This window comes from Halichoerus grypus, chromosome 2 (genome assembly GCF_964656455.1).
Source record: "Halichoerus grypus chromosome 2, mHalGry1.hap1.1, whole genome shotgun sequence".
Classification (NCBI taxonomy): domain Eukaryota; kingdom Metazoa; phylum Chordata; class Mammalia; order Carnivora; family Phocidae; genus Halichoerus; species Halichoerus grypus.
In genome coordinates, this window is record NC_135713.1 from 183,781,797 (window position 1) to 183,804,550 (window position 22,754).

Sequence of the window (22,754 nt, forward strand, 5' to 3'; positions counted from 1 at the left end):
GCTAAATGTTGCCTGTCACAACCAAGCCTCGCTGTGACAATGGGTCACAGCCTCTTCCCTGGGAACGACAGCCTCGGAGGCAGCGGTCCTGCTTACCTCAGGCCACTGCCTGGGCCGGGTCTGCTCCCTTCCAGACCCCGACTCCAAACCAATACCATACATTTGAGATTTTCATTATGGCAACACCCGGCTCCTGGTACCAAGTGCTGTCTTAGTTAAAGTAACGCTAACTTCTACAGAGAGAAACCCCCAAATTTCATTTGCTAAACACACTCTAGTTTTTTTTTACTCACATAAAAGGCAGAATGGGGGCGGGGGGAGGGATTAGGGCCCTCTGCTCCTTACAGTCCTTCAGTGACTCAGACAAATTGAGCCTGTGCCTTTCTCAGCACACGGCTTCTAAGGGAGACCTGAACCGCAGGATCCAGGAACAAAGGGACAAGAGCAGAGCGGGGGTGAGCCTGATCCTGGAGTAGAATCAGACCCATCCGTTTACGTATGACTTATGGCTGCTTTCATGCTACGGGGGCAGAGCTGGTCCGGTGTGGGGGAGATGGTATGGCTCACAGAGCCTCAAGTAGTTACTTATCCAGCCCTTTGAAGGAAACGTCTGCCAAGCCCTGCGGGGGGGGGGGGGGGGTGCTGGTGCTCTGAGGGGCCAGGGGCCAGGCCTGGAAGTGCCATTATGATTTCACTCTTGTTCCATTGGTCAGAACTCAGCCACGTGGCCCCCCAGCCGTCAGGGAGGTTGGCAAGTGTGTTCTCAACGTGCCCCTGGAAGGCCGGGGAACGAGGCAGAGTCATCGCCCGGCCAGTCCCCACCAGGGACACCCTCCAGGCCCTGTGGCTTCTGACTAAGCATGCTTTCCCACACTGCAGATCCATATTTCTAGCCAGGGGCCCGACACCGCACGCTCCACATCCTCCAACAGACCTTGATCCTTCCCCCTCCAAATCTGTTTCCCCTTCTGCAGTTCAGAATTCATTCACTGAAGGGCCCAAACCAGAAGCCTCAGGATTGCCTGTGACCTTCCCATTCCCTCAGCCCCATAGCCACGCTCTCCACGTGCATTTGAACTTACATCTCCCCAGTCTGCCCCCTCTTCTCTGGAGACTGCTTGCCACTTGTATTAGCCTTCTGCCTGTGGCAAGGACCCCAACTACCCCTGGAGCCGCCACACAATGCTCCGAGTTGGCTTCTTCGAAATCTGGTGTGCCTGAACCACTCCCCTGTATGAACTCCGTGCTGTCCCCAAAGGACACAGACATGCCACCTGGGACCACCCATCTATGCAATGGCAGAACTGAGGTGGGAACTTTGGTTTATGAATCTTCAAAGACCCGTTGCTCCACTCCCCCATTCTTTGCAGGATAAACCTCCAGGAAGCACAAAGAAAATTCTTTGCATAGCAGAAACTCTCAAACCAGTACAAGGGGAGCGGCCCCCTTTGCACACTCAGAGAAGAATTTTACCAGGGTCTGAGCTGTTTTGCTCTGCAGGGATGCAGCCATGTACCTCTCACGGGTTCTGTCCCCTTGCCTCTCATTTCCACCTGTTCTGTCTGTCAGGGATTCCTGGTTCGCATAGCCTGATACCCAGGACATGTTCACAGAGGGAAGCTGCCCCAAGAGAGGCTTCCTCGAGGGCAAAGCCCTTCCCAAAGACCCCTGAGGGTCACCGCAAGTCCACTCCTTCCTCTGCCCCTGCTCATGACCCTTTGAGGGACAAAAAGAAACCGAACTGGGCCAGGGTCCTCCTGGAGAATCTGGGTTTGGTCCTCAGCGCGGCCTGGATGACCATTTTGTCTAATTGTGACTCCCCTGGTCACTCCCTGCCACTCTCCAGGGGTTCCCTTCTCTGAAATGATCTTATCTTAAACATATGTGTGCTTATTCATCACCTGTCTCCCCACTGGAAAGCAAGATACCAAACCAGAATGATAACATTGTCTCTCTTTTCTGCTGTTTCCCCAGCAGCCAGGAAAGTGTCTGGTTTCTCCTTGGTGCTCAATAAATTTTTGCTGATGAGTGAGTGAGTGAGTGAGTGGATGGATGGATGGATGGTTGGATGGTTGGATGGATGGATGGATGGATGGGTGTGGTGGCGAGTGACACTCTGATGGCCTCTTGCTTCCCCTATGGAAGGTGGGGCTCCCCCAGCCTCCACACCTCCCCCTCTCTGTCACTCCGCATTTCCAAAGACCCTTTGCTCTCAGGGAATTTTCATATCCAAGACTGAGCCCCTCTCCCGGCTCCCATCCAAGCAACAGCGACCCCATTTACCCACCTGTTTAGCACAATGTCGGTCCTTCTTTACTCTTGCCTCCCTTTCCGCCAGTGCGATCCCGTTGGGTCTGTCTTCCAGGTATATCCTGACGCCGACCACCCCCCATGGCGCCCATCACCACCACCAACTCCCCTTGACAACCGCAACAACCTCCCACAGGGCTCCCCGCTGCCCTGATGGAGTGGCCTTCGGGAAGGGTTATTTCAATGGCCTCACCCCTGCTGGCCGCCCTCTGCCTGCCCCCTTCACACCTGGAAGGCGTGTGCTGGCCAGACCCACAAAGCCCCCAGGGCCGGCCCTAGGTGTCTCCATAATCTTCCTTCCTCCCTCTCTGTTTCATAGGCTCTGCTCAGCTGCCGGGGCTTCTGGCTGCTCCACAAGCACGCCAAACACATCACGCACATGCTGCCCCCGCGCCTTTGCACCTGCTATTGCCCCGGCTTGGAACCCTCTGCCGCACACATCCCTGCAGCTCACCCTCTCACTTCATTAAGTCCCAGCGCAAACATCTCATTAGCAAGGGCTTCTCTGGATGCTCTGTCCACAACAGCGCCCAACCCTGCTTCCCGGTTCTTCACAGCGCCTCCCGGACTTTGTTTCTCCATTTACTGTGTGTCGTAACCTCTAAAGCAATAAGCTCCCTAAACGCAGGAACTTTGTGTGTTGCTATGTCCCCAGCTGCAAATGCCCAATAGACAGTTGTTAGGTGAGAACAAAACAGTGACTGAAGGGAGATCCTTGAAGTCCCTACGCACCAGAGGGGGGAGTGGGATTCGGAGTTCGGGTCAAGTGCACGAGAGCCCACACCCGCACCTGTCGTCCCTCCTTGCCTCCTCACCGTGGGCCATCTGTGCTCCCAGTGCCCACCCCCTCGGGCTCGGGCTCAGCCAGCAGACAAGACAGGAGCAGAGAGCCCCGCATTTCCTTCTGCTCGTGCCCCCTGCTGAGCTGGGAGGGCATACCTGGGCAAGCCTGCGGGATATGAGAGGCCCGTGGGTGTGTGGAGTAGAACATTCTGGGCCGAGGGAAAAGCCAGTGCAAAGGTCCCAAGGCAGGAGCTCGCCCTGGGTGTCTGAGAGAGCAAAGGGCTGGCGTGGCTGCAGCCCAGTGAGGAGGGGGAGAGCTGCAGGGAGGTCACGGGGGCCAGACCACAGAGGGCTTTGTAAGGGACTCTTGGAAAACGCAGACTATTCCTCTGGGTGAATTGAGAAGCCGAGGCGCTGTGATCTGACTTATGGATCTGACCCGATTGCTTTAGTGCTGCTGGGAGGCAGATTCAAGGTGATGCAGAGCAGGGAAACCAGGGGGCCGGGGATGTCACGCTGAGACCAGGGTGGCCACCGTGGAGGCGGGGAGAAGAGGCTGGATTTCAGCTATGCTGGAAGCTTTGAGCTTAGAGGATTTGCAGAGGGACTGAAGGTGGGGGTGAGTCCATGAGATGCAGCAGGAGTTCTGAGCTGAAGACAGCCCAGAGACCCTGCCTGAACAGCTCTGAGGTCCCGCCCAGAGGTTCTCCACTCTCTCCCTTCCAGCTGCACTGGCCTTTTTCCGTTCTGCAAACACGTTCAGTTCTCCCCTGCCTCAGGACCTTGGCACTTACTGTTGCATCTTTCCCCTTGGTCTTTGCCTGGCTAAATCCCATCAGGGGTCACTGCTTAAAAGCACTTCACAGAGACTTTCTTGGGACCCTCATTCACCCCTCTTTATAGATTGTCTACCCTGTTACTCTTCCTCCTTCCACCCTGCTCTTTCCCTTTCCGGTGCTCGTTGTAATAACACACATAACCCTGTGTTTACTGGTTTGATGTCTGTCTCCACTGGACCACAGAGAGCAGGGCCCCTTCCTAGCCAACTCCAAAGACAGGCTGCCTGGATTCAAGTCTCTGCTCTTCCCATTTAAACCGGTGTGAATTTGGAAAAGCTACTGAACCATTCAGCCTCAGTTTCCTCCTTGAAAACATGGCAGCAACTTTAAGGGCAAGACCCAATGAGATCATTGACATAAAGCACTGAGCTCGGTGCTCGGGCCTTTGTTCAATAAACGTTAGTTATTCTGCTAGCCCTAGAAAGAAGCCTGGTGTAAGAATTATCTAGAAGCACATAGTCTGTTTACATGATTTAACTATAGTTGGCAAGCTCTCTGAGTGGCATAAACAAGCAGCACTCCAGGTATCAGACTGCCTAGATGAGGCAGGTTTGAAACTGCCTCTTGGCAAATGCACATTTGGGGAAGTAAGAGAGATGTATGACATTTGTTGTTTTTGGTTGCTTAGCATCCAAATACCCATGGGAGGGGCATGAATCCCTAGAAGGGCGGGAGGAGGGGTTCCCCTACAGAAGCCCAGTGGGGCCAGACTCCCTCTCCCAGATCACTGCAGAGAGAGCGTGGGCACTCAACCTGGGCTCATCCCACCCAGGACTTTGTCACCGACTGAGGGTCATGGAGAAGCTGGGACCATTGAGATGTCACTCCTCTGTTGTCAGGGCACCAAGGGGCAGGGGGTGGCTGTCATTCTCATTAGTCCTTCCTGTGCTTCTGCCTCCCAGCCTTCTGCGTTCCTGCCCAAATGATGAGCCAGGCTCTCCAGCCTACCCTGTGATTCTATGGGCCACCCATCATCCTTCCAGAAAATTCCTTTCAGGCCGTCATTAACTCAAGCTGTTTTCTGTTGTTGCAAGCAGGAGCTCTGACTCGTCCACCCTTCCAAAAGGGGCTGAGCACCAACCCTCCGAAAACCTCCACCATCACCCTCGACTCCACCCTACCCATTGCCAGGAGCACAAGACTCCCCTGGAGGGCTCCAGGCCGTGAGTCAGTGTGCATAGTACTCAGAGTACCAGAACACAGGGGCAGAGGTGTGGCAGGCTGATATTTGGAAATATCAGTCAGACCTCTTTCCTGGTACATCATCCCACCCTGCCCTGCTGCCAACGGCAGCAAGGATGTCTCCAGGGCAGGGCTGTTCCAGCAGACGGAGAGAAGCGAAAGCAGCTAGGTCTTGAACCTTGAGCTTCGAAGTCGAGGTCCTTGCCTCAGGACAGTAGTAACCCTGCAAGAGCGTTTTCTCCCCACCCCCACTCCATCCCACTCTCTAGGCCGGAGTGGGGGGCAGGCAGAAGTCAGGCAGGAGAGGGGCCCGCTGCCTGGGTGAGGGCGTGGAGGTGCCACCCTCTCCGAATGGCCAACATGTATCTACAAGTAAAGCAGACGTGGTAGCGTGGCTTGCCTGGGCAGAGAGGGCCTGAGGCAGCCCCCTCCCCTGTTTCCCACAGAAGTGGCTGAGAGAAGGTTCTGGGGCCAGAAGAGACCGGGAGTCTGCAGGATACAATGACAAAGGAGGTGGGATGGAGCACAGGCCCTGGTGAAGGCTGGCAGGTGTGGGCACCAACAGGGGTGAACATGCACGGACAGAGAGCAGCTAATACGGGCCAACGGGGCCGAAGCCCATAGTGACAGAGGTGGGCGGAGTGACCTCTCCTACTGACAGCACGAGTTGGAACCCTGGGGAGAAAGGGAAACTTGAGGAAATCCAGAATTCTTTAAGAAAATGTTTCCACGGGGGGCGCCTGGGGGGACGCAGTCGGTTAAACCACCCACTCTTGGCTCAGGTCGTGATCTCAGGGTCCTGGGATGGAGCCTGGCGCGGGGCTCCACCCTGAGTGGGGCGTCTGCTGGAGATTCTCTCTCTTCCTCTGCCCCTCTCCCTGCTCGTGCGTGTTCTCTCTCTTTCTCTCAGATAAATAAATAAAATCTTTTTTTTTAAAAAAAGTCAGTTATGGAAAATAAAAATGTCCACACATCTGACTGCAAAGTTCCCCCCCACACCCGAGGAACCCCACCACAGTCACTGCCCAAGAGAACAAAGGGTGGATAGATCTTCCCGTGGCCTATTCAAGGAGAGCTGTGGAGACATTCGATGAGCTTTGAAGCCTTGATATAAAGCCTTGCTTTCATTAAGCCCTTACTGTGTGCCCGGCACCCATGCTAAGCGCTGTCCATGTTACTTCTGAGCGAGGTGGGAGAGCATTCCCATTCTACAGGTGAGAAAACTGTTGGCACACGGGTCTTGAATGAAAGAGCCAGGATGCGTCGGGCTGATCTCCCACAGGACGGTTTTCATCGTGGCAGCTGTGAAAGTGGGCTCCTCGGGGAACCTTGAAAACTGCTCTGGGGCTTTAAAGCCGGAGGTGTTGCTGGGAGATGGGAGGCCTGGGAGGGACGAGGTAAAGCGCAAGTTCTTGGAAGGAACTCAGGCGGGAGCGGGGCGGCCCCTGGTGGACGTGACGAGAACAGCAGTTCGGTGGCTCCGACCGCGCCCGGGCCCCGTGCAGGAGTAGGGGGAGGCTGGGAGGAGGCACTGAGACAGGCCACATGTTGGTTGCTGTGTGGGGTCTGGACATAGTGGCTACTCCGGGGGGCCCGGTCTGGGGAGGGGCGTTCTCTGACGACAGACAGGAGGAAGGAAAGCCACCTTCACTGAGCGCTGACCATATGCTTAGATACACACGCAGGTGCGAACCAAAAGAAAACCGAGATCATGACCGGAAGATCAAAGTTGAATTCAACTCAGAAAGAATTACAAGGGATAATGCTGAGGGGGACAAGACCCCAGAGGACGCACTGTGCACCAAATAACATAACATAAAAACGTATGTCCACCAAGATAGTGAAAGGCAACCCACAGGATGGGAGAAAATATTTGCAAATCATATACCTGATAAGGGACTTGTATTCATGATGCGTACAAAAATCTCTTACGACTCAACCATGAAAGGACAACCCAATTTAAAAATGGGCAAAGGATTTGAATAGCCATTTCTCCAAAGAAGATATACAATGGCGAAGAACGGGAAACAATGTTCAAGGTCATTAGTCATTAGGGAAAAGCAAAATCACAAAGAAGACGACCACTTCACACCCACTAGGATGGCTCAGATTAAAAAGACAGGTATGAACAGGTATGATCGAGGATGTGGATAAATCGGAAGCCTTTTACGTTGTCAGGAGCACCGTAAGATGGAGTGGCCGCATGGAGAACAAGCTGGCAGTTCCTCAAAATGTTAAACATATAGTGATCTTATGACTGGGCAATTCCACTGCTGTGTATACACTCAAGAGAGATTTAAAGAATATGTATATTTTTTTCTGAGACAGAGCGCCCACACATGAATGCACAGATGGAAGAGAGGGACAGGGAGAGAGAGAATCCCAAGTGGGCTCCACGCCCAGCACGGGGCTCTATCTCACGACCCTGAGATCATGACCCGAGCCGAAATCAAGAGTCGGTGCTCAAAGGACTGAGCCACCCCAGATGCCCATGTTTTGTTTTGGTTTTTTTTTTAATTAAAAAAAGATTTTTGTAGGGGGGGTCGCCTCAGTGGCTTCATCAGTTAAGCCTCCTTGGATTCTCTCTCTCTCTCTCTGACCCTCTTCCCCTCCCCCAGCCCTGTTTGCGCATGCACGCACGCACTCTCTAAATAAATGAATAAATAAAACCTTTCTTGAAAATTAAAATAAAATAACCATGTCCACACAAAAGCTTGCACAGGAATATCGCAGCAGCACTATCCATAATAGCTGAGACCTAACAGGCCCTGGTGGTATAGTCGTGAGCTTGGCTGCCTTCCATAATAGCCAAAAAGTGGAAAGAACCCAAACGTCCACCAACTGATGAATAAAATGTGTCATCTCCGCCCAATGCAAAATTATTCAGCAATAAAAAGGAATGAGGTGCACTTACCTTCTATAATATGGATGAACTCTGAAAATATTACGCTAAGGGAAAGAAGCCAGACACAAAAGGCCACGTGGCACATGATTTCACTTAAAAGAAATGTCCAAAATAGGGGCAACCATAGAGATAAAAAGTAGATTAGTGGTCGCCAGGGGCTGCGAGAGCGAGAAGCGACTGCTAATGGGTCCCGGGTCTCTTTTTGTAGGATGAAAATGTTCTGAAGTAAGACTATGGTGATGGTTGCACAACCTTGGGAATATGCAAAACAAAAAACAAAAAACAAAACCTGAATCGTACACTTTTAAGTGGGTAAATTTTACAGTATGTGAATTATATTTTAATAAAGCTGTTACCAAAAAACATATACAAAGAAGAACTGTAGAGAATGTATGGGAAAATCGACAAATGGAAACGCCTCTCAACACTTAACATATCAGATATTTGAAAAACAAAGAAAAGAACATGCTTCTCAGAAGTTATATGTTGCAAACGTGTTGCAAACAATGAATAACTTTACAAGGACCACCCATCCACTCCTTTTTTTTTAACTTTATTTATTTTTTAGTCATCTCTATACCCAACATGGGGCTCGAACTCACAACTCCGAGATCAAGAGTCGCCCACTCTTCTGACTGAGCTGCCCCCCTCATCCAGTCCTTTATTCAACAAATTTATATTGAGCATCGATCATGTTCCAGGTATCATTCAAAACCCTGGGCAGTGCAGGAGCGGGGTGGGGGAGGGGGACGGTGGTCACTGCTCTGGCATCGCTTAGGTTCCAGAGGTAACGTAATATTTATAAACATTTACAAAGATTGACTTGGGCTGCAAAGGAAATCTCAATCGACTCCAAAAGAAATAGTACAGACAAGCCCCGTTGTTTATCACCACAACTGAATACATGAAGAATAAATAGAGTAGAAACAAAATCCTCCAACTGCTTAGAAACGTTAATGCTCTCTCGTAAACAACCTTATGTTTGAAGAGAACATTAAGACCCCATTGCAGAGCGCTTGAGAAATTAGTTTATATGTAAAACATGCACATACATATCTGCGGGATAACAGTTTTTCCAAGGACACTGCTAACGTCAGAGCCAAAAGGGGGCTCCTCGTGATCACTGCTGTTATTTAACATTTTCCTGGAAGGAACGATCAATACGATTCTACAAGAGACCGAAATGACAAACAGCATCAGACTGGCGAAGACTGGAAAGCTGAATTCTCACTGCTGCCCAGCACGGAGTGAAGCCTTCTCCAGCTCTGGTACCTCGTCTGGCAAGGGCACGGTTTAGGGCAGGCGTGCCTTGGCTTCAGTTCAGCAATCCCACTTCTGAAAAGTTTCCTGCAGAAACACACAAGTGTTCAGGTGGGCCTCTTGCAAGGGACTGACAACAACTCAGCATTGTTGACGAATGAGCTAAAAAATTGCACAACCACACTCTGGAATATTCTGAGACACAGCCAAGAAAAGAAGTAGGTCTCTACATCTGCTGTTCTCCAGCGGAGGCAATTTTGCCCCCCAGGGGACATCTGATAACACCTGGAAGCCTTTATTATTATCATATGGTAGAAGGTGTTGAATCTGCGTCTGGCGGGCGGAAACCAGGGATGCTGCTCGTCCTGCGGAGCCCGGGACTGCCTCCAACAAGGACTGATCTGACTCTGAATGTCCATAGTGCCGAAGTTGAGAAAGCCTGGTGTAAAGTAACAGAGAGAAATACCCACAAGGAATTGTGTTCAATTGTTTTTTAAAGTTCAGAACCACACTTATATCATGATCCCATATTTTTTCTAAGTATATTTATGCAAGTATGCACATAGAAAAAATATTGGAAAATGCATCACAAACTGCTCATTCATTCACAGTTCTGTCATTCACTCAGCAAACATTGGGCACTGGGGGGTCCCAGGCACCTGTCTGTCCTATGGCCTGGGCACGCATGAGGGAATAAGGCAGGGGAAATGTCTTTGTTCGAACCCAGGGTTCCTGGGAGGTGCCCGGGAGGACTGAATTTTCTACTTTCCAGGCTTTTGAGGTTTTGACTTTTTTTTTTTTAAACCAGGAGTGTTATATTACTTTGTCAAAAAAACCAACAAATACCATAGCAACGAGCACACACACAGAGGCCGAGGGGAGGACAGGAGTCGGGCAGGGAGAGTCCCACAATTCAGAGCAGCAGGTGGGCTGGGCAGGTGTGGGGACGCTCACCCCCAGCTTTTCCGGCTGCCTATCCGAACCTCCTGGGGTGAGGGAGACACCCACCACCCAAGAGAAATGCAACGGGTGCCACACCATGGGGAGAAGCCTGCAGAGGGCCTAGAGTTCTCTTCTGACCCGCTTAAATGTTGTCCTGTGATGGCTTTGTGATCGACAATCCTGCCACCCCAACGAGCTAAGCTCTTGGACAGGTCCTTGTTCCCTGCATCCTAAATTCAAATCCCCATGTCCTGCAACCACTCCGGGGACTCTGCTCTTCCACCCACCCTTGGGGTTCAAGCACCACAAGGTAGTTAAACAGCCCGCATGTCTGTCCCATACAAAGTCAGCATCTTTTGAGCCTTCTTGCTGATTCCAAGACCAAAGGAAAAACCTATATGGCCACAATCGTGCCCCTTCTCCTCAAGAAGAAGACAAAACAAAACAGCTGAGGGGAGGTAGGGCCTGCAGGTAAAAGGTCTTTGGAAACAAACCGGTCCCTGGACAAATGAAGGCCCCTGTGCCCTCCTGCCCCCTGGCAGGTACCCAAGGCCTTCATAGGAATTGGCTTAGGGCCACTAGGACTCCAGCCAGCGGTGACAATAGACAACAACAGATATGGAAGGTATTTGTGCATATTCTATCCTTGAATTGTCCCTACAACAGAGGGAATCATGATTAATGTCCATTGTATAAATGAAGAAACTGAGGCTCAGAGAGAAGTTAATCATCTATGGCCCCCCCTCACAAGTAACAATGACTCCTCCTCCCTCCCCCTCCTCAGCCCTCCCTTCCCAGTGCCCACACCTTTTTTAGAGAGCCAAAATGAATTTTTAGCTGGGTCTCCAATCCTAGAAGCCAGCATGGATTTTTCCTCGTTGATTTGACGGATACTTATGAGGGCCTACTAAGGGCCAAGTACTACTTAGTGGGGGCCGCAGTCTATCCCCCAGGAGCAGGCGTGTCCTGGAGTGAGCCACCGACCTCGGGGCCCTGGATTGGTGGGCTTGGTTTCAGCCTCCCGCTCCCTGGCAGCCTCGGGTCTGTTCGGGTCCACTGGAGGCACAATAGCCCTGGGTCTTCTGGGGTTCCCGGGAGCCCCCCACTGTCTTTTCTCCATGGCACACAGGTGTGGCGGGCGGGGGGGGAGAAGCTCCATGAGGAGCTTCTACCTTGATACCTTCCTCTGCCATTAAAAGTGTTTCTTCTTTTTTTTCAAAGTAATATACACAAATAATTAAAATAATAATAATAATAAAACAGCCTGCAAAGGAGGATCCCCAACCTCAGGGAACCAGAATCTTTTAGAGCGGTCAGCAGGCCTGCCTGACCTTTGTCCCCAAGGAATCATTATCTTTATTATACTGGGCAGTAAAGAAACCCGCCCTTTGCTTTAGAGAGAGATGCTATCTCTACCTTCCGAGATCGGTCCCTCTACAAACGTCCTTGAAAAAGTCCCAACAAAGACAGCCGACACCCGTGCTCTCTCCACCGCAAGCGAGAGACCTGTGAAGACTTCCCCAACGGTGAGAAAAGCCTAGTGAACGATAAAGCCCAGGCAACCGAAGAATGCAGACCTGGCAGGGTATCAAGCTCCCACACTCGGGGCCCCTCTCCACCTGCCCTAATCAACCCCAGGCTGGGGAGCAGACAATTAGGCCGCCCCTCCCTCCACCCCGGAGCCCAGGGAAATGTGCAGTCCCTAACCTGCTTAGCCAGGCTTGCCATGCAATAAAGGCTCTGTCTCTGCCTCCTGACCCTGCTGCTTCTCCGTGCGGTCCCATGCGGCACGCCCTGCTACTCACCTTCCTCTTGGGAGCTCTCAGCAACTCTGTCTCCTCATCTCTTGGCCTCACCTCAACAATCATAAAACCTACATTCCAACATTCATCTCTTCCTGTCTGATTGGCAGAAATAGCAAAGCTTGACAGCCCTCTGTTTGGGAGGCCATGGGGAAGCAAGTGCTCGTCCAGGTGCTGGTGGGAATGCGAAAGGGTTAAGTATTCATGGGGGAAAATGTGGTCGTGTCTAACAAAACTACGTATGCATTTACTTTTTGACCCACCAATCCTACTTCTAGGGATCTACCCAGAATATACACCTTCACCAATAAAACATACATAGGCAGATTACTAATTACGGCATTGGTGGTAATTACAAAATATTGGAAATACGCTGAATCCCTGTATGAAGGCAATTCGTGGACTAGGACTATCGAATGCCCACCCGGGGAGAGGGGATCTCTACGAACTGATATAAAATGATTTCCAGGGGCGCCAGGCAGCTCAGTCGGAAAAGCACGTGACTCCTGATCTTGGGGTCATGAGTTCGAGCCCCATGTTCGGTGTAGAGATTACTTGAGAATGAAATCTTTAAAAATAAACAGATAAATAAAATAATTTCCAGATGGATTGTTTAGTGAATAAAAAGCAAAGTAGAAAAGAATGTATGTGCTACCTTTTCTGTAAGAAAAAGAAATAGAGTGGGCGCCTGGGTGGCTCAGTCATTAAGCATCTGCCTTCGGCTCAGGTCATGATCCCAGGGTCCTGGGATCGAGCCCCGCATCGGGCTCCCTGCTCAGCGGGAAGCCTGCTTCTCCCTCTCCCACTCCCCCTGCTTGTTCCCTCTCTCGCTGTCTCTCTCTCTGTCAAATAAATAAATGAAATCTTAAAAAAAAAAATTAAAAAAGAAAAAGAAATAGAAATAGTAAGAAAATAGACATCCATCTGGTTAATTCTGCAAAAAGAAACCTAGAAAGGATAGCTCAGAAACTAAGGAGATTAGTTTCCTACAGGAAATAGATGAGAGCAAAATGGAAGGGGCAGAAATGTTGGATGACACTTCTATGAATATAAATTTCTGCATAATTCTAACTTAGAACCATGTCCATGGTTTTGTTTTTTAATATTTTATTTATTTTATTTTAAAGAGAGAGAGGGAGAGCAGGGAGTAGGGGCAGAGGGAGAGGGAGACTCTCAAGCAAACTCCCCACTAAGCGTGGAGCCCAACATGGGGCTTGATCTCACGACCCTGAGATCACGACCTAAGCCGAAACCAAGAGTCAGATGCTTAACCGACTGAGCCACCCAGGCGCCCCACTCAGAAATGCTTGTATCTTGATATGGAAGAGAATATTCTTGATATTAGAAAATACAGCCTGAAGTCTTTAGGGATAAAGGAACAGGATGTCTACAACTTACTCTCAAATGGTTGAGGGGGAAAAATGTGTGTGTGTGTATGTGTGTATATTATATATACACATATATATGTCTATACTATTTATTATTTTTTTAAAGATTTTATTTATTTATTTGACAGAGAGAGAGATAGCAAGAGCAGGAACACAAGCAGGGGGAGTGGGAGAGGGAGAAGCAGGCTTCCCGCCAAGCAGGAAGCCCGATGCGGGGCTCGATCCCAGGACCCTGGGATCATGACCTGAGCCGAAGGCAGACGCCCAACAACTGAGCTACCCAAGCGCCCCATGTCTATACTATTTAGAATATTAAAGCAAATGTGGCAAAATGTGAACCATTGGCAAAGCATATAAATTCTTTCTCGCAACTTTTATGTCAGTTTGAAAGCGTGTAAAACTAAAAAGCTACCCTTCCACACAAAAAAGCTAATACATAAATAAAAGGGCCCACTACGTGCCCAGCCTAATGAATGAAAAAGACCCCCGCCAAGGCCTGTGTGGCTGCCTCCCCACCGAGCATGTTGCCTTCTTCCTAGCTAACAGGCCCTGATTTTGAGCACCGTTAGACAGTTTAAACTGGAGCATGTAGGGGCGCCTGGGTGGCTCAGTCGTTAAGTGTCTGCCTTCGGCTCAGGTCATGATTCGGGGGTCCTGGGATCGAGCCCCACATCGGGCTCCCTGCTCGGCAGGGAGTCTGCTTCTCCCTCTGCCCCTCCCCCTGCTTGTGCGCTCTCTGTTTCTCTCTATCTGACAAATAAACATAAAATCTTTAAAATAAAATAAATGAGAGCATGTAGTACTTTGCTTGAAAAAAGTTAAAAAATAAGAGGGGGGCGCTGGCTGGCTCAGTCAGTAGAGCATGGGACTCTCAGTCTCGAAGTTGTAGATTTGAGCCCCACATTGGATGCAGAGATAACTTAAAAAAGTAAAATCTTTAAAAATATATTAATTAAAAGAAAAAAAAAGAGGGAGAGAGACCTCCACATGAGAAGAAAACTTGAGTATCGTTGACGATGAATGAACCCGTGAATGGGGAGTGAGTGAGTGAATGGGCAGAGCAGTGAGTGAGTGGAAACGGCCAGAGCCCTCTGCCCAAGCCTTCTCATCTCAGCCCGCTGCATCTCTAGGCCCCACGCACTCAGGTGAGGAGGTGCCAGGCTGGCTCTTTTTATGGCTGACCACACCCTGGGGGCCCCACTGGCCAAAGGGCATTTCCTTCTCAGGAGCTGAGGCCAGGTGGGTCCCACCGCTTCCTCCTCTGCTGGAGGCCCATCTTCCTCCATTCCTGGCAGGAAGGGCACCGCCGCACGCCGGGGAGGCAGCGTCAGGCTGGCGACTGGGGGCCCCAGAGCCGGCCCCAGGCCTGCGGCCGCCAACCCAGATGCCCATCGGTGAGCATTTGCCTTCCTTGGGTCTCCGCTCCGTTCCCTGCTCTGCCCCTGATGCAGTTTGATCAAATCAGTGGTTCTCAACTTGGGTCACACATTCAGATCAGCTGGGGACCTTTCCAAAATTCCAGGGCCCAGATGGCGCCCCAAACCAAGTATGTGGGACCCAGGCACCCACGGTTTTTAGGGCTTTCCGGGTGATTCCAATGCACAGTTAACTTTGAGAACCTGCGAGCTGTGACCTCCTTGGCCCCCTCCACTTTCTGATGCCCTGTCCATCTGTCCTGTGTTCTGTCACTGGAGGGTTAAATGAAATGTGAGAGCCATCCCCGGACCTGTGGGCTCCTATCCTCAGCACCCCTTATGCACTCTTCACCAAACCTCCTGTTCCAGCCCCCTCCCGCCACCTGCATTCTTAGGTTTGAAATCAAGGGATCTGGGATCATGGCCAAGGCAGAGTCTCCCAGGTATGGCTGGGGTCTTCCTGCCTCCTTGGCACTCGCAGCTGCTGAGGAAGGGGTTAGGAGAAAAGGGAGAGAGAACTGGGGAGGACGGAGAGCCTGTTCGATCCAAGAACCTAAGTGTTTGGCTTTTCCTCTCCCTGATGTAGGAGCTGCTAACCGTGTCCGAGGAAAGGTCTAGCTGGGTGCCAGGGGCTGAGCCTCCTGGGGGCGCGTTCCCTTGGGTAAGCCCTATTAGCAGCCGGTGTCACCTGCTGGACACAGCCTGAGAAGGGAGGAAGGAGCCTTGGGCGAACTTCCCTTGCATCATCCGCTGCACACCCTGCCGCCCCCCCGGGAGTCTTACTCTGCCCATCTATGCTATAGGCACCCCGGGCCTCATCTCACCGGGCCAGTGGCAGTCCGACCACATCGCTGTTCCACGGCACCCAGGTGCACGGAGCTTTCGGAGGTGTTTCCTATGTAGTTGGGAGCTTGTGCATCCATGCGAGAGGGGTACCGATCTGACGGACAACAGAGCTGACCCATGGCCGAACCCCAACAGGACATGAGGGAGAAGCCGGCAGGTGAGTCTGGAAGACCTGTTTCCCACGTGGTTCTCAAGGATCTGGGTGGGGCCTGAGGAAGGTGTTGGGGGGCGGATGCTGCCGTCGGTGGGGCCAGGGGCCCTCCCCGGCTCGGCCACTGGCGGTCAGGAGCAGAGCGAGCACCGAGTGTCCCGTAGGGGAGCAAGAATCCGCAGCTGTGATCAACAGGAGCAGCCCGCGGTTCCGGGCGCTCACTGCTTTGCTTCTTACAGACTTGCGAGGTAGAGATTATTAATCCCATTTCCCACATCAGAAAACTGAAGCGCAGAGAGGTTAAGTAACTTGTCTGAGGAGTCACTGCTACAGCGGTAGAGGAAAACCTCAAACCCAAATCGCCTGACTTCAAAGGGCGTGCTTTCTGACCTCTCGAGACCCGGTCCGCACTCAGGGGATCTTAATCCGACGGGTTCAGCAGAGGAAAACGCTCTTACCCGCGGCAGGCGGCAGGCCAGGCTGCGGGAGGGTCCCGTGCTCTGTCTGCGTGCGGTGAGTGGTGGGGGGGTGCGGAAGGCATCATTTCAGGTTGGGTACCGGAGGCTCTGAGGGGCTCCCGGGGACAGGGGCTCACTCCGTGGCCCAGAGCACAGGGCAAAGATGGGACTGCAGGTCCCGCTGCCTTGGGAGGGGCTGGGGAGGGACTGCGCAGTGTGGCGAGAGTACTTTCTGAGCCAGAAGCAAGGCTGGCTTCTTGGGCCTGTGATCACAACAGCTGTGCAGAGCCCCTCATTCAGAAAGGGTCACACTTGGGATTAAATGCTCTGTGGTCGCTGGCTTCACATTTTAAATAATTTTTTTTTAAGATTTTATTTATGGGGCACCTGGGTGGCTCAGTCATTAAGCGTCTGTCTGGGATCAGGGCTCCCTGCTCAGCGGGAAGCCTGCTTCTCCCTCTCCCACTCCCCCTGCTTGTGTTCCCTCTCTCGCTGTGTCTCTGTCAAATAAATAAATATTTAAAAAATAATAAAATATTTTATTTATGAGAGAGAGGGCACAAGCAGGGGGGAGGAGCAGGGGGAGAGGGAGAAGCTGACTCCCTGCTGAGCAGGGAGCACAATGTGGGACTTGATCCCCAGGACCCTGGGCTCATGACCTGAGCCAAAGGCAGATGCTTAACCCACTGAGCCACCCAGGCGCCCCATTTTAAATAATTTTATCTTGAAGTCTATTTTGTAAGTGAAGTCAGCCGGGCCGATGGAGCGTGTGCTGGGGGGTTGGGAGCTGGGAGCCTTGACCCCGTGTCTGCGCGGCCCCACTCCCAGCCCACCGCCCCTTCCCCACCAGAGTTCCCCTGTCCCCTTCTGCCCCTGGCAGCGACTCAAGCAAGAGTTGGAGTTGAGACAGGCAAGGCAGGGCATGTTCCGAGGGTGACAGGCAGGGAAGAGGCAGGAAGCCCTCCCCCACCCCAGTCCAGGTACAGATGGGTGCAGCTGGGAGGCTGTGATACCTGGGGGGTCGCCCTTCTGCCCTGGGTTAGGGGTGCAGCTTTGGGGAAAGCTGTTTTGCACACCTTCCTTTTGCTCTGGGCTCCACTGATGTACCTGGCTCTGGTCACATCCCAGTCCTGCCATTTACTCATGGAGCAAGTTCAAGCAAGTTACTTCACCTTTCAGCCTCAATTTTCTTGTCTGAAAATGGGAATGTCAACACCCTATAGGATTTTTTTTTTTTTTTTTTGAGGAGAGTGAGGTTTGTTTGTTTGTTTGTTTTCCCCCAAAATGCAAGTCTGATTATGACAGCCTTGGGCTGAGAACTGTCTAATGGCTTGGTGTTGTTCTAGAATAAAAACCAAAACCTTTCACCTGGGCCAGTGCTTTCCAATAAAAACACAATGTAAAAAAAAAAAATAATAATGTAAACTACATATTTAAAAATTTCCTTGTAGCCACATTTAAAAAAGACAGGTGAAGGGCGCCTGGGTGGCTCAGTCGTTAAGCGTCTGCCTTCGGCTCAGGTCATGGTCCCACGGTCCTGGGATCGAGCCCCGCATCGGGCTCCCTGCTCAGCGGGAAGCCTGCTTCTCCCTCTCCCACTCTCCCTGCTTGTGTTCCCTCTCTCACTGTGTCTCTCTCTCTGTCAAATAAATAAATAAAATCTTAAAAAAAAAAAAGGTGAAAATAATTTTAATATATTTACTTCACTCAATATATCAAGATTATCATTTCAACATACAACCAATATATAAAAAGGAAATATTTTACATTTTTCTCCTGTCTTAGAAATTGTATTTTATGTATTTTTATGAAATGAGTGTATCTCATTTAAAGAACTACAATTAAGGCCCTCCATGCTCGCTGCCCTGCAGCCATGTTGGATTGCCTTTCCTTCCTCAAAATCTCCACTCCATCCACACACAGGTTCCTTTTGCTGTTTCTAGCCCTGGGAAGCTCATCTGCCTCTTTTCCCTCTGGATCTAGTTAAGCCTACTCATCCTTCAGATGTCAGCTCAAATGCCCAGGCTTCAGGGCGCCCTTCTTTGACCCCTTTCCATGCTTTCATGCTATTGTTGTCTCTGGCCCTCGCCAGCCCCACGATTGTAACTTCACATTTACTTGAGGCCACTTGATCAGGATCTCTCTCCTCTAGTTTGCCAGTTCTAGGACAGAAACCACTCTGGGTTTTTGCGGTGGCGGCTTGAATCCTGTCGCCAGGGCTTAGCCTGGTGCAGAGCAGGGTCTCAGGAAGCAGGGCGGATCCTGTGAGACTGGGAAAGGCCTGGCCCCCGGAAAGCACTCTAATGCTCACTCTCCTCTCACTTCCCTCTGGTGGAGAAAATGCCTTATAAAGGGACTCTGCTAGAGAACTGGGGACACGAAGCACAGTGCCCAAAATATTTAAGTAGAAACTTGAGTTAAGCACACAGATTATAAATATTTCTTCCCCAGATTACAGACCACTTAAAAATAGCTTCTCGGCTCCTCTTCATGATTTGGGCCGTGATGAAGGAAAATGACTCTTCGAGTTTGAACATAATTACTGCCCTTTTCGTGACTTGGCTTTTCCCTTGAGGAGGAGGCGGAACTAGGGAGCAGGAAGTGAAGAGGGGGCATCATTTTCCCTGTTTAACTGGCAGATCTGGCAGAGAGCCAAACGCCAAAGTGCTGCCTGCCATTTCTCAATGCTTTCTTTTTCTTTTAAGATTTGAGAGAAAGAAAGAGAGAGCGCGCGCGAGAGAGCGCACGACCCGTGGGGCGGAGGCAGAGAGAGAGGGAGAAGCAGACTCCCAGCTGAGCAGGGAGCCCGACGCGGGACTCGATCCCAGGACCCTGGGATCATGACCTGAGCCGAAGGCAGATGCTTAACTGACTGAGCCACCCAGGTGCCCCTACACTTTCTTGTTCCAATTCTTTACCAGGTGAATATAAACAAGGCTCCAATCCGCAGTTGCCAGCTGACCCAGGGGATGCCAAACCTGAGGACACCTGTGTAGGTGAGGACTCAGCCCCGTAGCCGTGTGGCAAAGCCAAACACACCACTCAGGTTCTTCTACCTTCAGTCCATACCCCTCCTCCTTAGGACAGTGAGTGGGAAGAACTCACTTGATACCACTGTCCCCCCTGCAAAAGATGGTACAATTATGCTGTTTCTCAGGGCCTACCTGTCACCTTAAAGTCCCAGGGAGGGGTGCAGTAGGAATCACACAGAATCACCTGCACGTCTACACAACAGCTTCTCAAGGATACAGAGCCCCAGAGCTCAACAGTTCCTTGAAGCTTTTCAAATAAACAAGTTCAAACACCATGTACTGCTCAAGGGTGATACATTTAAATATTAATTTTTTCAATCCTAGTCCGGCTTCTAACTGCAAGCTTTTTGGTGAGTATAATGGGGCATACATCCCAGAGCACCCCAAGAAAAGCCCATACACCAATAAAAACCGCATGTCTACCTATCATGCAGTTCTTGAGATGCCCTGTGCTGTGAGAATGGATGATGTCAATTGAAAGTCTTTAAATCCAGTATTTTCTTTTACAAATGAATTTGCAGGTGATCTAGAGCTGGTGCTGAAAGTCAGAATTCAGAGTCCCAGAGAAAATGACTTCATTGAAGTTGAACTGAACAGAGGAGAGCTGAGTTATCAGAATCTACTAAAAGTCAGTTGCTGTGAACTGGGGATTGAACCAGAGCGAGTGAAGACGATCAGAAAGCTACCAAACACACTGCTCAGAAAGGTAGGGTTTGCAAAGTGTCTAAATGCAGACGGGGTTCTAAGTGGGCAAAATTAATGTTCTGTGAAGCTAATCACTTAGCTTTTGCATTTCTAATGCGAAAACAAATTTAAGACACTGGGAAATTCGGGCTGCAGGACAGCATGGTAGCTAGGTAATTTTCAATCTGGTGCTTTTACCGATTTGCACACCTAAATTCATAAACCCTTTAAAATGGTCTGAATCACACTAATGCCCAAATGGAAGACTCAGTTCAATGCATATGGCCCCTTCCACCTCTGCAAACCTGGGTTAACAATAGGCGGCATGGTCCCTGGGAATGAAAAGACTAACCCACCTTTATTTGCTTACAACAGTTCAGCCTTTGTAATCTCATGAAACGAAATTGTTTTGCATTTTTACAGATTTTCCAGATTTCAAAATACAGTTCTCTAATTTCAGAATAAAAATCTCATTTCTTTGGGCATTATTATTATTATTTTTTAAAAGCTTCCAAAATGCCTCTAACAATTCTCATTGGTGTCAAGGCTAATAGTATATTCTTTGCAAAGGACTGGCAGGATGATCGTATTTTCTAGATTTTTTTAATGCCCTTTTCTGGATTTGAAATAATGTATATACAGTTACTGGTACATGATAATTTCTTAATAAATGAGCGCTATAATTATTACTTAAAAAAAAAAAAAAACCCTTTCTTCAGCAGTATCAGTTTGGGACTATAGTCGTCCCCTTAGGGACCTACAACAGAGACCAAAAAAAGAAAAAAGCTTCTCAACTGCTACCTTAGTTTACCACGACAGAGAAGCCAATAGAGAAATATCCTGAGTTTAGGCAAGAACCCAAGATGCTGGCCATTAAGACTTTTTAATCTTAATAATTTCACATGCTATCTATAAACCACCCTGTAATTTCCTTTACATATTAAGGACAAAGACATTCTAAGACTACGGGACTTTCAGGAAATAGAACTCATCCTAATGAAAAACGGAAGCTCTGAATTGGTAGAATACACACCATCCCTGACAGAGAAGCCCTGCTACAACAGCAATGCTGCTAAACTGACCTATTAGAAAACCCCAGAAATGAAACACCGGGATCATTGTTTTGTAAATAACCACGTCGGAATGCATGTACTGGTTTGCTAACTTCATGTGTGTACTTTGGAAAATTGTTCCCTCATCTCAAACTTCTCTGGGCAGGGAGAAATTTCAAAGTGCTTTGACAAAGAGCTATTTTTAAAAATTGTACAGGGGCACCTGGGTGGTGCAGTCGGTTAAGCATCCAACTCTTGGTTTCAGCTCAGGTCATGATGTTAGGGTCCTGGGATTGAGCCCTGCATCGGGCTCCCCGCTTAGCGTGGAGTCTGCTTAAGATTCTCTTCTCCCTCTGCCGCTCCCCTCATGCTCTAAAATAAAATCTTCATGGGGTTGCCCAGGTGGCTCAGTCGTTAAGCGTCTGCCTTCGGCTCAGGTCATGATCTCAGGGTCCTGGGATCGAGCCCCACATCAGGCTCCCTGCTCAGTGGGGAGCTTGCTTCTCCCTCTCCCTCTGCTGCTCCCCCTGCTTGTGTTTCCTCTCTCGCTGTCTCTGTCAAATAAAATCTTTAAAAAAAATAAAAATCTTCAAAAAAAAAAACACGTCACACCATCATTTCCTATTTACACTTTTAAACTTGCCTATAAACTGGCCTGCCTTGATATGACTTGAGTTACCTTTGAGGCCATTTTTAACACTACTTGTCAAACAGCAAAGGCACAGCCCACAGCACTCACCTCTGCTAATCAGATGAAAAAAACAAAGTCGGCACCTTACCAACAACTAGCTCAAAGCTAGCCTCCTCCTATCACACTACCTAGAATCCTTCTGGGTCAACTCACCCAAACTTCTAGTTAAGAACTAGTACTTTGGAAGCACTCGGTAGGTTGACCTCATTTACCCACTTAACCCCACACACTGTCACTTCTCTTCCCAGCCATTACTCCCGGACTCAAATTCATGGAACTGAGCTATAGAACATCAGAGCTCCTTCTGCCAAGCAGTGTCTTGTCTCCCCCAACACATAATGGGCCACCATGACGCCTCTGCAAATTCTATCTCGGCTTTGATGAAGGGTGGGGGACAAACACTATACTAACACCTCGCCCAACTGTCCAAAGAGCAAGGTTTTAAATAGTGTGGGTACAGATGTATCATTTCACTCTTAAAAATGTGAAGGGTGCCTAGGTGGCTCAGTTGATTGAGCATCCGACTCTTGGTTTCGGCTCAGGTCATCTCAGGGTCAAGATCAAGGCTTGCGTCTGCTAGTGCCTCTCCCTCAGCTCCCTGCCCCCACCCACCACCACCACCACCCCCCCACCACCGCCGGCGAGCGCTCTCCAATATATAAATAAAATCTTTAAATTAAAAAAAAAAAAAAATGGGATGAGTACATGAGACTTGAACCTGCAATTTGCTTAGTAGCCATGGACCTCTTTGGGTGGGAGCACCTCTGCTTGAAATTCTAAGCTCAGCATCCACATCACAAGTCTTTAAAGAGCCAGCACAGCCCCTATTGCAAGCCAATTCCATGTAGCGCCGTTCCAGTGCCACAGGACTGGGGAGATGACAGGCGATCAATCCCCAAGGGCCAGTTCCCTGAGGTATTCTCAATTTTGTTTTGAATAAGGAAAATTTGGGCAGGAGCTCAGGATTGGCTGTTAATGGCCCCAAATCACCCTTTTTGGGGAAGTGAGGTTTTT

At 50.0% G+C, this 22,754-nt stretch overlaps 1 protein-coding gene across 2 annotated transcripts; it reads left to right on the top strand.

The window, feature by feature from the left end:
- Window positions 1–15,789: 15,789 nt before the first annotated feature.
- ANKRD40CL (ANKRD40 C-terminal like) lies at window positions 15,790–21,086 on the top strand. 2 transcript variants are annotated; one of them, XM_078066453.1, is made up of 4 exons: window positions 15,790–15,829; window positions 19,203–19,277; window positions 19,859–20,019; window positions 20,943–21,086. In XM_078066453.1, exons 1-4 carry the CDS (start codon window positions 15,790–15,792, stop codon window positions 21,084–21,086), a joined length of 420 nt encoding a protein of 139 aa, XP_077922579.1. The 2 variants fall into 2 exon arrangements, with proteins under 2 accessions (XP_077922579.1, XP_035932128.1); XM_036076235.2 differs by lacking the exon at window positions 19,203–19,277.
- Window positions 21,087–22,754: the final 1,668 nt, after the last annotated feature.